General features: G+C 37.4%; 1 protein-coding gene across 3 annotated transcripts in view; it reads left to right on the top strand.

Annotated features, from left to right (window-relative positions):
• The window catches only part of LOC132842608 (uncharacterized), a 164,910-nt gene that overhangs the window by 118,786 nt on the left and 31,482 nt on the right, over positions 1-14,642 (top strand). For 2 of the 3 annotated variants that reach the window (XM_060865371.1, XM_060865369.1), the window contains 6 exons: positions 1,454-1,876; positions 3,641-4,039; positions 7,517-7,924; positions 9,677-9,961; positions 11,222-11,629; positions 13,382-13,666. In XM_060865371.1, coding sequence (XP_060721354.1) covers positions 1,454-1,876; positions 3,641-4,039; positions 7,517-7,924; positions 9,677-9,961; positions 11,222-11,629; positions 13,382-13,666 — 2,208 coding nt within the window. The remainder of the gene's footprint in view (positions 1-1,453; positions 1,877-3,640; positions 4,040-7,516; positions 7,925-9,676; positions 9,962-11,221; positions 11,630-13,381; positions 13,667-14,642) is intronic. The other variant, XM_060865372.1, reaches the window with a different exon arrangement.

Raw genomic sequence — 14,642 nt, 5'->3', positions numbered from 1 at the left:
TATCACTTTAAGACGTGTTGATTCGTTGCGACTCTTAAACTTGAGGAGAAATATGCTGCGCAGCTCTCCCGCGGAGTGAAGAAGAGGTGGAGTTACGAGATTTCTCAGACAGTTGAAGTGTCCAATGGAGTTAAGAGATTTGCGTTCAAGCTATTTTCAAGACTTTAGTTTGGTTAATAACTTGTAAAAATAACAGACCCATGTGGGGACTGACCAATAGTATTGATATGTGAAAAAATATGAAATTGACCAAATTTGGACATACAAGGTTTCCGCCCGACAGCGACGATATGATTCTTATATTAATCTGTTCTATAATTATTACGTCTTTGGTATGTTATTTGGGATGAATCTCATGTTATTTCATTTCATTTTAAACCCTTGAGTAAAAAACTGTACAGAAATCCACCAAGTATGATTTATGAACATGATATATATATATATATATATATATAAATATATTTCTAACAGTTTTTGTCAGGGTTCTTGTCAGGGATCAGCGCGGACTTTTGGACACGTGCTAATGTTTTTGTTATTGTCACGTGTCTGCCCCGCCTTCGTCTGTTCCTCCCTGTCTCCTCACCTGTTTCCCATTGTGTGATTGACTTGTGTGTGTGTATATATATTATTTTAGTTACGTTCGTGTTGTGTGGATATGTTTGTCTGTCTTCCTTATGTATTAAACCCCTTTCATTTGAAGCTATCCTGCCTACGGGTCTGTCTCTATCCTTCCGTATCCGGGGACCGGCTCTTTTTTTTTTCCCGGGGAAGGACGCCGCTCCGTTTCCGGTTTACGTCGCTTCACTTCCCCCCTGGACTGTTCCATCGGTCTTTCCGGCCCTAATTCCAGTGACATCGTTCCGCATTTCTGCGCAGGCCCGAGGCGGAGGATCCTTCCCGCCCTCCTTCCCTTCTCAGTTCGGCGTGACGCAGGGTTTGGCCGCGGTGCGTTGGGGGATGCTGCTCGGCACTACAGCTTGGCTGTGGACTTCGAGCCGCGTTGCCGATGGCAGCACGGATTCATTAGTTTAGTTACGTTAGCTCCCCGTGTCATGTGGATATGTTTGTTTGTTTCCCATATGTATTAAACCCCTCTCATTTGAAGCTATCCTGCCTACGGGTCTGTCTCCTTTCCTACCGTATCCGGGGGCTTGACAGTTCTCTTCATCACTGAGTGGGATTAAAAAATAAAACAAATACGTTTCAGTAACCAGTATATGAGAGAGTTTGTTCATCTTATGTCAGAGGGGGCGTGGCCAGGAGGGGGCATGGTTTCCTGTAGGGATTCTGTAGCTCTTGTAGTTCTAGGATTATTCCAATAATTATAAAATATTAACAAAAACTAAAGTAAGTAAAGTGGAAAAGCTTTATTTCTTCTGTATTTTTCTCTCTGTGTGTGTGAGAGTTCCCTCTGTATTTACTGTAATAATGTGAATCTTTCACTTTTCTCCAGGTCTCACTTTACAGATGGAGGGAAAAAGAAATGGAGAACATTTCTACTAGATTTGTGTCTGCAAACAGCTCTACATAAACCACAAAACATCCAAAAGACAGTGGAGAAAGTGATGCCAGAGATTGGAGAATATGTGAAAGATTATTATGAACGGAGTGATTTCCTGCTGGATCTGTTCTCACATGTGAAGCAGTATGAGAGTAAAACACACAGGACTGTCCTTCCAGCATTGCTGCCAGTTTACCAGTCACTTCCTGTTTGGTCCATAAAGCTCTCAGAGAGAAAAGTCTCCGTCCTCTTAGAAGTGCTGAAACTCCAAAAACAGAAGATACCAGTGGAGCTGAGAGACTGTTCAGATGAAGAGAGTGAAGTGATGAGTTTTTTTCAGTGTCTGCCCTACATCTCAGACCTCAGGTTTAATGAGTAAGTTTAAAGTTCCTGTATAGATTTCACCCCTTTTACTGATCTGAACTGTTATTGTTTGCTAGCTACCTGCTAACACTGGTTGTTCGCTTAATGCTAGAAAAGTTAAACTCACCACACTCATTCATTCATTCATTTTCTACCGCTTATCCGAACGACCTCGGGTCACGGGGAGCCTGTGCCTATCTCAGGCGTCATCGGGCATCAAGGCAGGATACACCCTGGACGGAGTGCCAACCCATCGCAGGGCACACACACACATTCTCATTCACTCACACACTCACACAATATGGACAATTTTCCAGAGATGCCAATCAACCTACCATGCATGTCTTTGGACTGGGGGAGGAAACCGGAGTACCCGGAGGAAACCCCTGAGGCACGGGGAGAACATGCAAACTCAACACACACAAGGCGGAGGGGGGAATCGAACCCCCAACCCTGGAGGTGTGAGGCAAGCGTGCTAACCACTAAGCCACCGTGCCCATTCACCACACTCACCACATCTTTATTAACATGTTTATTATGAGTCTTAAGTGATCTCTACACTTTTTCAGTGTCTGTATGTTTTCTCTTTGTGATATTCTTAAACATCAGCTCATAAACATCATGATCTATGATATATATATATATATATATATATATATATATATATATATATATATATATATATATATATATATATGATATAGATCTATTTTAGATCTATGTTTTATTCAGATTGCACACATTTAGGATTTGGTGACTCGCTGCAGTTTCCTCTATCAATTTTCTCAAAACCTCATACCTTTATAGGACATAAACCCTTAAAACCTCCAGTTGTTTGTGATGGTCAGTGTGATCCTGTTGTGATTCAGGCTATTCTCTTTTTTAGGGGTCGTACAGCTGTAGGTTCAGGTTCTGGAGGAAGACAAACCACTCATTTTTTTTATTTATTTAGTTTTAACACAAGATTTAATCAGCCATTATAAAATCTTCCTGAGGTATCTAGAAATCACCCTACAAGAGGTTAGAAAGTATCAAATGTAAGAAAAGGTGAATTGCCCCTTTAAATGACTCTGATTACGTCACACTGAATAATTTGACCAGGTTTTAGCCCTACAAAAATGACATAATATCAGTTTAAATATATTAAATATTATTGTTTATTAAGGGGTTCCTATTACAAGAAAACATATAAGATTTATTAAACTGTTGTAGTATAATTATTACATCTTTGGGATTAAAAATCTCATGTTATTTCATTTCATTTTTAACCCTTGAGTAGAGAACTGCACAAAAATCCACTAAGCATGATTTATATATAAGATATATACATATAATATATTTATATATTTATTAATAAGAGTTTTGTAATGATAACTATCAGACTGCAGTAAAATCAGGGTTAATAATGAAGAGAACTGGAGAGTAAACGAGACTCTTCTTTTCTTCTTTTGGTGGATTTACATCCAGTCTGTTGTGTCAGCGTTCTCTTCATCACTGAGTGGGATTAAAAAATAAAACAAATACGTTTCAGTGACCAGTATATGAGAGAGTTTGTTCATCTTATGTCAGAGAGGGTGTGGCCAGGAGGGGCGTGGCTTTCTCTAGGGATTCTGTAGCGCTTGTAGTTTTAGGATTATTCCACTAATTATAAAATATTAACAAAAACTAAAGTAATTAAAGCGGAAAAACTTTATTTCTTCTGTATTTTTCTCTCTGTATGTGTGAGAGTTCTATCTGTGTTTACTGTAATAATGTCAATCTTTCACTTTTCTCCAGGTTTCACTTCACAGACGAAGAAAAAAAGAAGAGGTGGAGAAAATTTTTACTGGATTTGTATCTGCAGACAGCTTTACACCAACCACAAAACATCCAGGAGAGAGTGACGACAGGTTATAATGAAGAACAGAATGATTTCCTGCTGGATCTGTTCTCACATGTGAAGCAGTATGAGAGTAAAACACACAGGACTGTCCTTCCAGCATTGCTGACAGTTTACCAGTCACTTCCTGTTTGGTCCATAAATCTCTCAGAGAGAAAAGTCTCCGACCTCCTAGAAGTGCTGAAACTCCAAACACAGAAGATACCAGTGGAGCTGAGAGACTGTTCAGATGAAGAGAGTGAAGTGAGGAGTTTCCTTCAGTGTCTGCCCTACATCTCACACCTCAGCTTTAAAGAGTAAGTTATTACAGATTTCTCAGACTTTCTTTAGTGTTTGTGCTCCACAGCTGATAAAATAACTGGGTTTTATTTGTAAGGAAATATTTCTGCAAATAAATGCGACTCACCCTGAATCTTAATTTTTAAATTAATATATGACTTTTTTCAGTAGTGAAATTCAAACAGTTGTTTCATGTTTTTTTTTTTTTTTTTTTTTTTTTTGAAAAAATTTAGAAGAAAGGTAATTAATCATAAAATTATGATTTTTATCTGGATACAAGTACTTAAATAATTTGAGGTGGTCAGGGATCAAGTGCCAGAATTGATAGAAAGAACCAGGATAGTAACTATGTTCACCTCTTATATGTGAAATCAACTGTTGACTGTTGAGGTGCTGTTTCTGACAAATAAAACAGATCAAAATTCTATCAGAATCATATTGCCCAGACTTTAAGTTAAGGTTACTGTCTGGTTAAGTGTTCTAGCTCAAGTCTTCGACTCTGAGTGACTCTTTCATTTTCCCCACATCGCCAGTGTCAGGAGATGCTCCTGTCCATGGCTACAAGAAGAAACTGTTCATTTTTATCTTCCTTGACATGAACAGACTGATAGTCTGATGTTCTCTACAGTAACTGAATATTAGCCTTTATTATTAGCCTCATTTATGTGTTTGCTCTGAGCTTTAGCTGAATCTTTTTCACTGTCTGTGAGAATCTTCCTCATAACTTATATATTTTCTTACAAACAGGTTTTATTCAGTATCTGCATCTATCCAGTTTATGGTGAATCTGATCATCGCAGCAGTCGACTGTCAATCAGATAAAGGAGAGAGTTTTACTGAGCTGCTGGTGTCAGTGTGCAGCTACAACACATTCCCTTTTAGACAAGAGGTTCATGGATTCCATGAAAAACGGAGTGATTTTCTGCTGGATCTGTTCTCACATGTGAAGCAGTATGAGAGTAAAACACACAGCAGTGTCCTTCCAGTATTGCTGACAGTTTACCAGTCACTTCCTGCTGTCAGGTTTAAAGGGTAAGTTATTATATTTCTCAGGTCTGTTTTATTGCTCTGAGCTCCACAGCTGATTAAAGCCCTGTTTATAATTGCTGTCGGTTTAACGTCGTAAACTAAATGTTCTGCTAGTTCATAACTTTAATAAATACATTTATAAATTCTGAAAAAAAAATGTGACTGAATAAATAAAGTCTCTGATTTGGGGAAATAATGGAGTGAAACATGCTGAGCTCCGTAACAGAGTCTGAGGCATCATTTTAACCAGAAACAGAAGTCCAGACTTTATTTCCTGGTGATGGTGCAGACTCTCCATGACAGAATGTGATCATGTGACCAGCGTGCTCTCTATAATTGACCTCTATGAGCTGTACAGATGAGGACCTCTGATGTTCAAACACTGTAAATGTATTAGATGTGTCATTAATAGAAAGCTGAGCTCTGTGATGTGATTTGTACATTTCAGTGATGAACATCGTCACATTTTAGACTTATGAAGCATCATTACACCCTGATGAGTAAATTCTGTGTCCTGATCTTCATATTACATGTAGATGTTGTAACTTTTACACTTAAAGTGGAAGTTCACCTTTTTATACATTTGAGCGATTGATTTCTAGTCACTCAGAGAGTTTAATGTCATTACATGATGTTTCAATATGTATATTTCATCCATTAATGATTATTTTGTGGTGGTGGAAATTTGTGAGAAGCAGTATGGCTTCATGCCCAGAAAGAGCACAACAGATGCAATTTTTGCTCTGAGAATGTTGATGGAGAAGTATAGGGATGGTCAGAGGGAGTTGCACTGTGTGTTTGCAGACTTAGAGAAAGCGTATGACAGGGTGCCAAGAGAAGAGCTGTGGTACTGTATGAGGAAGTCAGGAGTAGCAGAGAAGTATGTCAGAGTGGTGCAGGACATGTATGAGAGGAGCAGGACAGTGGTGAGGTGTGCTGTAGGTCAGACAGAGGAGTTCACAGTGGAGGTGGGACTGCATCAGGGATCGGCTCTGAGCCCCTTCCTGTTTGCTATAGTGATGGACCAGTTGTCAGAGGAGGTCAGACAGGAGTCTCCTTGGACGATGATGGTTGCAGATGACATTGTGATCTGTAGTGAGAGCAGGGAGCAGGTGGAGGAAAACCTAGAGAGGTGGAGGTTTGCGCTGGAGAGAAGAGGAATGAAAGTCAGTCGTAGTAAGACGGAGTACATGTGTGTGAATGAAAGGGAGGGAAGTGGAACAGTAAGGTTACAGGGTGAAGAGGTGAAGAAGGTACAAGAGTTTAAGTACTTGGGGTCAACAGTCCAGAGTAATGGAGAGAGTGGGAAAGAAGTAAAGAAGCGAGTGCAGGCAGGTTGGAGTGGGTGGAGAAAGGTGTCAGGGGTTCTGTGTGATAGGAAAATATCAGCAAGAATCAAGGGGAAGGTGTACAGGACAGTGGTGAGACCGGCCGTGCTGTATGGTTTAGAGACAGTGACACTGAAGAAGAGACAGGAGTCGGAGCTAGAGGTAGCCGAGCTGAAGATGTTGAGGTTCTCTTTGGGAGTGACAAGATTGGACAGGATTAGGAACGAGTACATCAGAGGGACAGCTCATGTTGGACGTTTGGGGGACAAAGTTAGGGAGGCAAGATTAAGATGGTTTGGACATGTTCAGAGGAGGGAGAGTGAGTATATTGGTAGGAGAATGTTGGACATGGAGCTGCCAGGCAGGAGGCAAAGAGGAAGGCCAAAGAGGAGGTATATGGATGTAATTAATGAGGATATGAAGCTAGTGGGTGCAAGTGTTGAGGATGCAGAAGATAGGGATAGGTGGAGAGAGATGATTCGCTGTGGCGACCCCTGAAGGGAAAAGCCGAAAGAAGAAGAAGAATGATTATTTTGTACAATGAATTATAATAAGATATAATAAGATTTGTGAGTCTAAGTGCAGTAATTGTGTTTCCTCTATTCGATTCCTCAATTTATTTTTTAAACAGAAAACATAAACCCCTAAAACCTCCAGTTGTTTGTGATGGTCAGCGTGATCCTGTTGTGATTTAGTTTGTTCACTTCTATAGGGGTCGTAGGTTCAGGTTCTGGAGGAAGACAAACCACTGTTTAATTTTAATTAATTTAACAAACAATTTAATCTACTGTTATTAAAACTTCCCGAGGTGTCTATAAATCACCCTACAAGAGTTTAGAAAGGGTCAAATGTGAAAAAAGGTGAACTGCCCCTTTAAGTGACTCTGATTATTTACAAATCCTGTTATTTAATATTTTACACTTAATAGAAGTAACAGAAATCAATTAAATGTACTTTATGTACACTGTACAATTTATTGTTATTATTTATTTATTTATTAATAATTATAAAATTTTAACAAAAAACTAAAGTAATTAAAGTGGAAAAACTTCATTTTTTCTGTATTTTTCTCTCTGTGTGTGTGAGAGTTCTCTCTGTGTTTACTGTAATAATGTGAATCTTTTTTCTTTTCTCCAGGTCTCACTTTACAGAGGAAGAGAAAAAGAAGAGATGGAGAAAATTTCTACTGGATTTGTGTCTGCAAACAGCTCTACACCAACCACAAAACATCCAGGAGACAGTGAAGAAAGTGATGACAGATTATTATGAAGAACAGAGTGATTTCCTGTTGGATCTGTTCTCACATGTGAAGCAGTATGAGAGTAAAACACACAGGACTGTCCTTCCAGCATTGCTGACAGTTTACCAGTCAGTTCCTGTTTGGTCCATAAAGCTCTCAGAGAGAAAAGTCTCCGACCTCCTAGAAGTGCTGAAACTCCAAACACAGAAGATACCAGTGGAGCTGAGAGACTGTTCAGATGAAGAGAGTGAAGTGAGGAGTTTCCTTCAGTGTCTGCCCTACATCTCACAGCTCAGGTTTAAACAGTAAGTTATTACAGATTTCTCAGACTTTCTTTAGTGTTTGTGCTCCACAGCTAATAAAAGAACTGTGTTTTATTTGTGAGGAAATATTTCTGAACTAAATTTTAAATTATTACATGATTTTTTTCAGTACTGAAATCTAAACAATTTTAATGTTTTTCTTACAAAAACATCCCAGACTTCCAGTGACATTTTAAATGTTTTAATTTTAGTGTAATATAATTTTTGCGCATTTGTTTTTCTGATTTAAATCTAAAAATCCTCCAGTCATCTGATCCAGGACACTTTACTGTAGTGCACTAAATATCAGAACTGAATACACTGAAGAACAGGAGACACTTTTTGTGTTATAAAGTTTATAGTAAAGTTTTAGTGAAAATGCCTCATTTTTTATAGAAGTCTGAGGAATCTGTCCTTCCTCTTCATGTACCTTATTTCCTGTTTGGTTTATTTAGTTCTGTAAAACCTACTTGATGAAGATAAAGTGGTTAACTGTGACTGAAAGATCATGTGATTGTCTGAGTGAGTGAGTGTAAGTGGAGAGATAAAGACATGTTCAGGGTGTGACTTCATCTCCAGACTCTTTATTCATCCCTGCACTAGACATGTGCACGGGGTAACATGACTGTAGTCCAGGGCTGAGGGGGAAATGCTGGGATATAAATTAATCAAAATCTGTGTAACATATTTAATTTTCTGTCCCAGTGAGTGGAATATTTTTGAATAAATATTGTAACTCATCCAAATTCAGTACTTTCTTTAAACAGGTGCTTTGATTTGCTCAGTGTTACATTGATCATATTTGACTTGTGTTTATTGGTTTAAGTTGTGAAAATGGGAGAGTTACAAACACACACAGGTTCAGTCATGTGGACTTTTTATTCTTTATAGTTACAAACAAAAACATAAGTTTTTATTAGATATAACTCCTTTTAATATTATCTAGCTAATTATCATGATGATTGAGATCCTGAGACAAACACAAATGCAGGGTGAAACAGCTTTAATGAAACTAAATTACTGACAAATTGATGGTCAGAAACACAGACACAGGTCAGATGATCAGTAAACAGAACAGACTGATCAAGGCAATAAGAAAGGGAACAAGGTCCAGAAACTAGCTGAAACTAGGAGAGCAGAAACAGTGACCAAAAGACTCGGTACAGTCAGGAACAAAGCAGAAACTGTGTGAATCCTTCAGGTGTGTGTAGTTGTGTGTGTATCGCTATAAGACGTCTAGACCGAGTGCAGGTGTGACTGAGAACAGGTGAGTGTGATCAGAAGAAACTGCAACTGCAGAAACTGAGTTAAACCTTCAGGAATGACATTGTGTATGTGAGTCGGTGTGTCTATAAGACGTGTAGACTGAGTGCAGGTGTGGTTTTTTTTTGTGCAGAGGTTTTTTCTAATTGAAAAATCAATCAGTTTTGATAAACTTTACATTTTCTTGTGAAAAATCAACAGTATTTTACACAAAAATTCTCTATATGAATGCAGGAAGGGTAAACAGGAGGGTTAAGTGAAATTATTAGCTATTTTCCACAAGCCCCAGTAAACAGTGTCAGGTGAACAGAAGAAACTGTTTATTTTTATCTTCCTTGATATGAACAGACTGATAGTCTGATGTTCTCTACACTAACTGAATATTAGCCTTTATTATTAGCCTCATTTATGTGTTTGCTCTGAGCTTTAGCTGAATCTTTTTCACTGTCTGTGAGATTCTTCCTCATAACTTATATATTTTCTTACAAACAGGTTTTATTCAGCATCTGCATCCATCCAGTTTATGGTGAATCTGATCATCGCAGCAGTCGACTGTCTATCAGATAAAGGAGAGAGTTTTACTGAGCTGCTGGTGTCAGTGTGCAGCTACAACACATTCCCTTTTAGACAAGATTTTCATGCATTCCATGTAAAACGGAGTGAATTCCTGCTGTATCTGTTCTCACATGTGAAGCAGTATGAGAGTAAAACACACAGGACTGTCCTTCCAATATTGCTGACAGTTTACCAGTCACTTCCTGCTGTCAGGTTTAAAGAGTAAGTTATTATATTTCTCAGATCTGTTTTATTGCTCTGAGCTCCACAGCTGATTAAAGCCCTGTTTATAATTGCTGTCAGTTTAATATTGTAAACTAAATGTTCTGCTGGTTCATAACTTTAATAAATACATTTATAAGTTCTGCAAAAAAATGTGACTGAATAAATAAAGTCTCTGATTTGGGGAAATAATGGAGTGAAACATGCTGAGCTCCATAACGGAGTCTGAGGCATCATTTTAACCAGAAACAGAAGACCAGAGTTTATTTCCTGGTGATGGTGCAGACTCTCCATGACAGAATGTGATCATGTGACCAGCGTGCTCTCTATAATTGAACTCTATGAGCTGTACAGATGAGGACCTCTGATGTTCAAACACTATAAATGTATTAGATGTGTCATTAATAGAAAGCTGAGCTCTGTGACGTGATTTGTACATTTCAGTGATGAACATCGTCACATTTTAGACTCATGAAGCATCATTACACCCTGATGAGTAAATTCTGTGTCCTGATCTTCATATTACATGTAGATGTTGTAACTTTTACACTTAAAGTGGAAGTTCACCTTTTTAACACATTTGAGCGATTGATTTCTAGTCACTCAGAGAGTTTTATATCATTACATGATGTTTTAATGTGTATATTTCATCCATTAAGGATCATTTTGTACAATGAATTATAATAAGATAGATTTGTGAGTCTAAGTGCAGTAATTGTGTTTCATCTATTCGATTCCTCAATTTATTTTTTAAACAGAAAACATAAACCCCTAAAACCTCCAGTTGTTTGTGATGGTCAGCGTGATCCTGTTGTGTTCAGTCTGTTCTCTTCTTTAGGGGTCGTAGGTTCAGGTTCTGGAGGAAGACAAACCACTGTTTAATTTTAATTAATTTAACAAACAATTTAATCTACTGTTATTAAAACTTCCCGAGGTGTCTATAAATCACCCTACAAGAGTTTAGAAAGGGTCAAATGTGAAAAAATGTGAACTGCCCCTTTAAGTGACTCTGATTATTTACAAATCCTGTTATTTAATATTTTACACTTAATAGAAGTAACAGAAATCAATTAAATGTACTTTATGTACACTGTACAATTTATTGTTATTATTTATTTATTTATTAATAATTATAAAATATTAACGAAAAACAAAAGTAAGTAAAGTGGAAAAACTTTATTTCTTCTGTATTTTTCTCTCTGTATGTGTGAGAGTTCTCTGTGTTTACTGTAATAATGTGAATCTTTCACTTTTCTCCAGGTTTTACTTTACAGACGAAGAGAAAAAGAAGAGGTGGAGAAAATTTCTAATGGATTTGTGTCTGCAAACAGCTCTACACCAACCACAAAACATCCAGCAGACAGTGAAGAAAGTGATGACAGATTATTATGAAGAACAGAGTGATTTCCTGCTGGATCTGTTCTCACATGTGAAGCAGTATGAGAGTAAAACACACAGGACTGTCCTTCCAGCATTGCTGACAGTTTACCAGTCACTTCCTGTTTGGTCCATAAAGCTCTCAGAGAGAAAAGTCTCCGACCTCCTAGAAGTGCTGAAACTCCAAACACAGAAGATACCAGTGGAGCTGAGAGACTGTTCAGATGAAGAGAGTGAAGTGAGGAGTTTCCTTCAGTGTCTGCCCTACATCTCACACCTCAGCTTTAATGAGTAAGTTATTACAGATTTCTCAGACCTTCTTTAGTGTTTGTGCTCCACAGCTAATAAAAGAACTGTGTTTTATTTGTGAGGAAATATTTCTGAACTAAATTTTAAATTATTACATGATTTTTTTCAGTACTGAAATCTAAACAATTTTAATGTTTTTCTTACAAAAACATCCCAGACTTCCAGTGACATTTTAAATGTTTTAATTTTAGTGTAATATAATTTTTGCGCATTTGTTTTTCTGATTTAAATCTAAAAATCCTCCAGTCATCTGATCCAGGACACTTTACTGTAGTGCACTAAATATCAGAACTGAATACACTGAAGAACAGGAGACACTTTTTGTGTTATAAAGTTTATAGTAAAGTTTTAGTGAAAATGCCTCATTTTTTATAGAAGTCTGAGGAATCTGTCCTTCCTCTTCATGTACCTTATTTCCTGTTTGGTTTATTTAGTTCTGTAAAACCTACTTGATGAAGATAAAGTGGTTAACTGTGACTGAAAGATCATGTGATTGTCTGAGTGAGTGAGTGTAAGTGGAGAGATAAAGACATGTTCAGGGTGTGACTTCATCTCCAGACTCTTTATTCATCCCTGCACTAGACATGTGCACGGGGTAACATGACTGTAGTCCAGGGCTGAGGGGGAAATGCTGGGATATAAATTAATCAAAATCTGTGTAACATATTTAATTTTCTGTCCCAGTGAGTGGAATATTTTTGAATAAATATTGTAACTCATCCAAATTCAGTACTTTCTTTAAACAGGTGCTTTGATTTGCTCAGTGTTACATTGATCATATTTGACTTGTGTTTATTGGTTTAAGTTGTGAAAATGGGAGAGTTACAAACACACACAGGTTCAGTCATGTGGACTTTTTATTCTTTATAGTTACAAACAAAAACATAAGTTTTTATTAGATATAACTCCTTTTAATATTATCTAGCTAATTATCATGATGATTGAGATCCTGAGACAAACACAAATGCAGGGTGAAACAGCTTTAATGAAACTAAATTACTGACAAATTGATGGTCAGAAACACAGACACAGGTCAGATGATCAGTAAACAGAACAGACTGATCAAGGCAATAAGAAAGGGAACAAGGTCCAGAAACTAGCTGAAACTAGGAGAGCAGAAACAGTGACCAAAAGACTCGGTACAGTCAGGAACAAAGCAGAAACTGTGTGAATCCTTCAGGTGTGTGTAGTTGTGTGTGTATCGCTATAAGACGTCTAGACCGAGTGCAGGTGTGACTGAGAACAGGTGAGTGTGATCAGAAGAAACTGCAACTGCAGAAACTGAGTTAAACCTTCAGGAATGACATTGTGTATGTGAGTCGGTGTGTCTATAAGACGTGTAGACTGAGTGCAGGTGTGGTTTTTTTTTGTGCAGAGGTTTTTTCTAATTGAAAAATCAATCAGTTTTGATAAACTTTACATTTTCTTGTGAAAAATCAACAGTATTTTACACAAAAATTCTCTATATGAATGCAGGAAGGGTAAACAGGAGGGTTAAGTGAAATTATTAGCTATTTTCCACAAGCCCCAGTAAACAGTGTCAGGTGAACAGAAGAAACTGTTTATTTTTATCTTCCTTGATATGAACAGACTGATAGTCTGATGTTCTCTACACTAACTGAATATTAGCCTTTATTATTAGCCTCATTTATGTGTTTGCTCTGAGCTTTAGCTGAATCTTTTTCACTGTCTGTGAGATTCTTCCTCATAACTTATATATTTTCTTACAAACAGGTTTTATTCAGCATCTGCATCCATCCAGTTTATGGTGAATCTGATCATCGCAGCAGTCGACTGTCTATCAGATAAAGGAGAGAGTTTTACTGAGCTGCTGGTGTCAGTGTGCAGCTACAACACATTCCCTTTTAGACAAGATTTTCATGCATTCCATGTAAAACGGAGTGAATTCCTGCTGTATCTGTTCTCACATGTGAAGCAGTATGAGAGTAAAACACACAGGACTGTCCTTCCAATATTGCTGACAGTTTACCAGTCACTTCCTGCTGTCAGGTTTAAAGAGTAAGTTATTATATTTCTCAGATCTGTTTTATTGCTCTGAGCTCCACAGCTGATTAAAGCCCTGTTTATAATTGCTGTCAGTTTAATATTGTAAACTAAATGTTCTGCTGGTTCATAACTTTAATAAATACATTTATAAGTTCTGCAAAAAAATGTGACTGAATAAATAAAGTCTCTGATTTGGGGAAATAATGGAGTGAAACATGCCGAGCTCCATAACGGAGTCTGAGGCATCATTTTAACCAGAAACAGAAGACCAGAGTTTATTTCCTGGTGATGGTGCAGACTCTCCATGACAGAATGTGATCATGTGACCAGCGTGCTCTCTATAATTGAACTCTATGAGCTGTACAGATGAGGACCTCTGATGTTCAAACACTATAAATGTATTAGATGTGTCATTAATAGAAAGCTGAGCTCTGTGACGTGATTTGTACATTTCAGTGATGAACATCGTCACATTTTAGACTCATGAAGCATCATTACACCCTGATGAGTAAATTCTGTGTCCTGATCTTCATATTACATGTAGATGTTGTAACTTTTACACTTAAAGTGGAAGTTCACCTTTTTAACACATTTGAGCGATTGATTTCTAGTCACTCAGAGAGTTTTATATCATTACATGATGTTTTAATGTGTATATTTCATCCATTAAGGATCATTTTGTACAATGAATTATAATAAGATAGATTTGTGAGTCTAAGTGCAGTAATTGTGTTTCATCTATTCGATTCCTCAATTTATTTTTTAAACAGAAAACATAAACCCCTAAAACCTCCAGTTGTTTGTGATGGTCAGCGTGATCCTGTTGTGTTCAGTCTGTTCTCTTCTTTAGGGGTCGTAGGTTCAGGTTCTGGAGGAAGACAAACCACTGTTTAATTTTAATTAATTTAACAAACAATTTAATCTACTGTTATTAAAACTTCCCGAGGTGTCTATAAATCACCCTACAAGAGTTTAGAAAGGGTCAAAT

The sequence above is a fragment of the Tachysurus vachellii genome, chromosome 3, assembly GCF_030014155.1.
Source record: "Tachysurus vachellii isolate PV-2020 chromosome 3, HZAU_Pvac_v1, whole genome shotgun sequence".
NCBI classification, from domain to species: Eukaryota; Metazoa; Chordata; class Actinopteri; order Siluriformes; family Bagridae; genus Tachysurus; species Tachysurus vachellii.
This window is presented reverse-complemented; position numbering and strand designations above follow the sequence as displayed.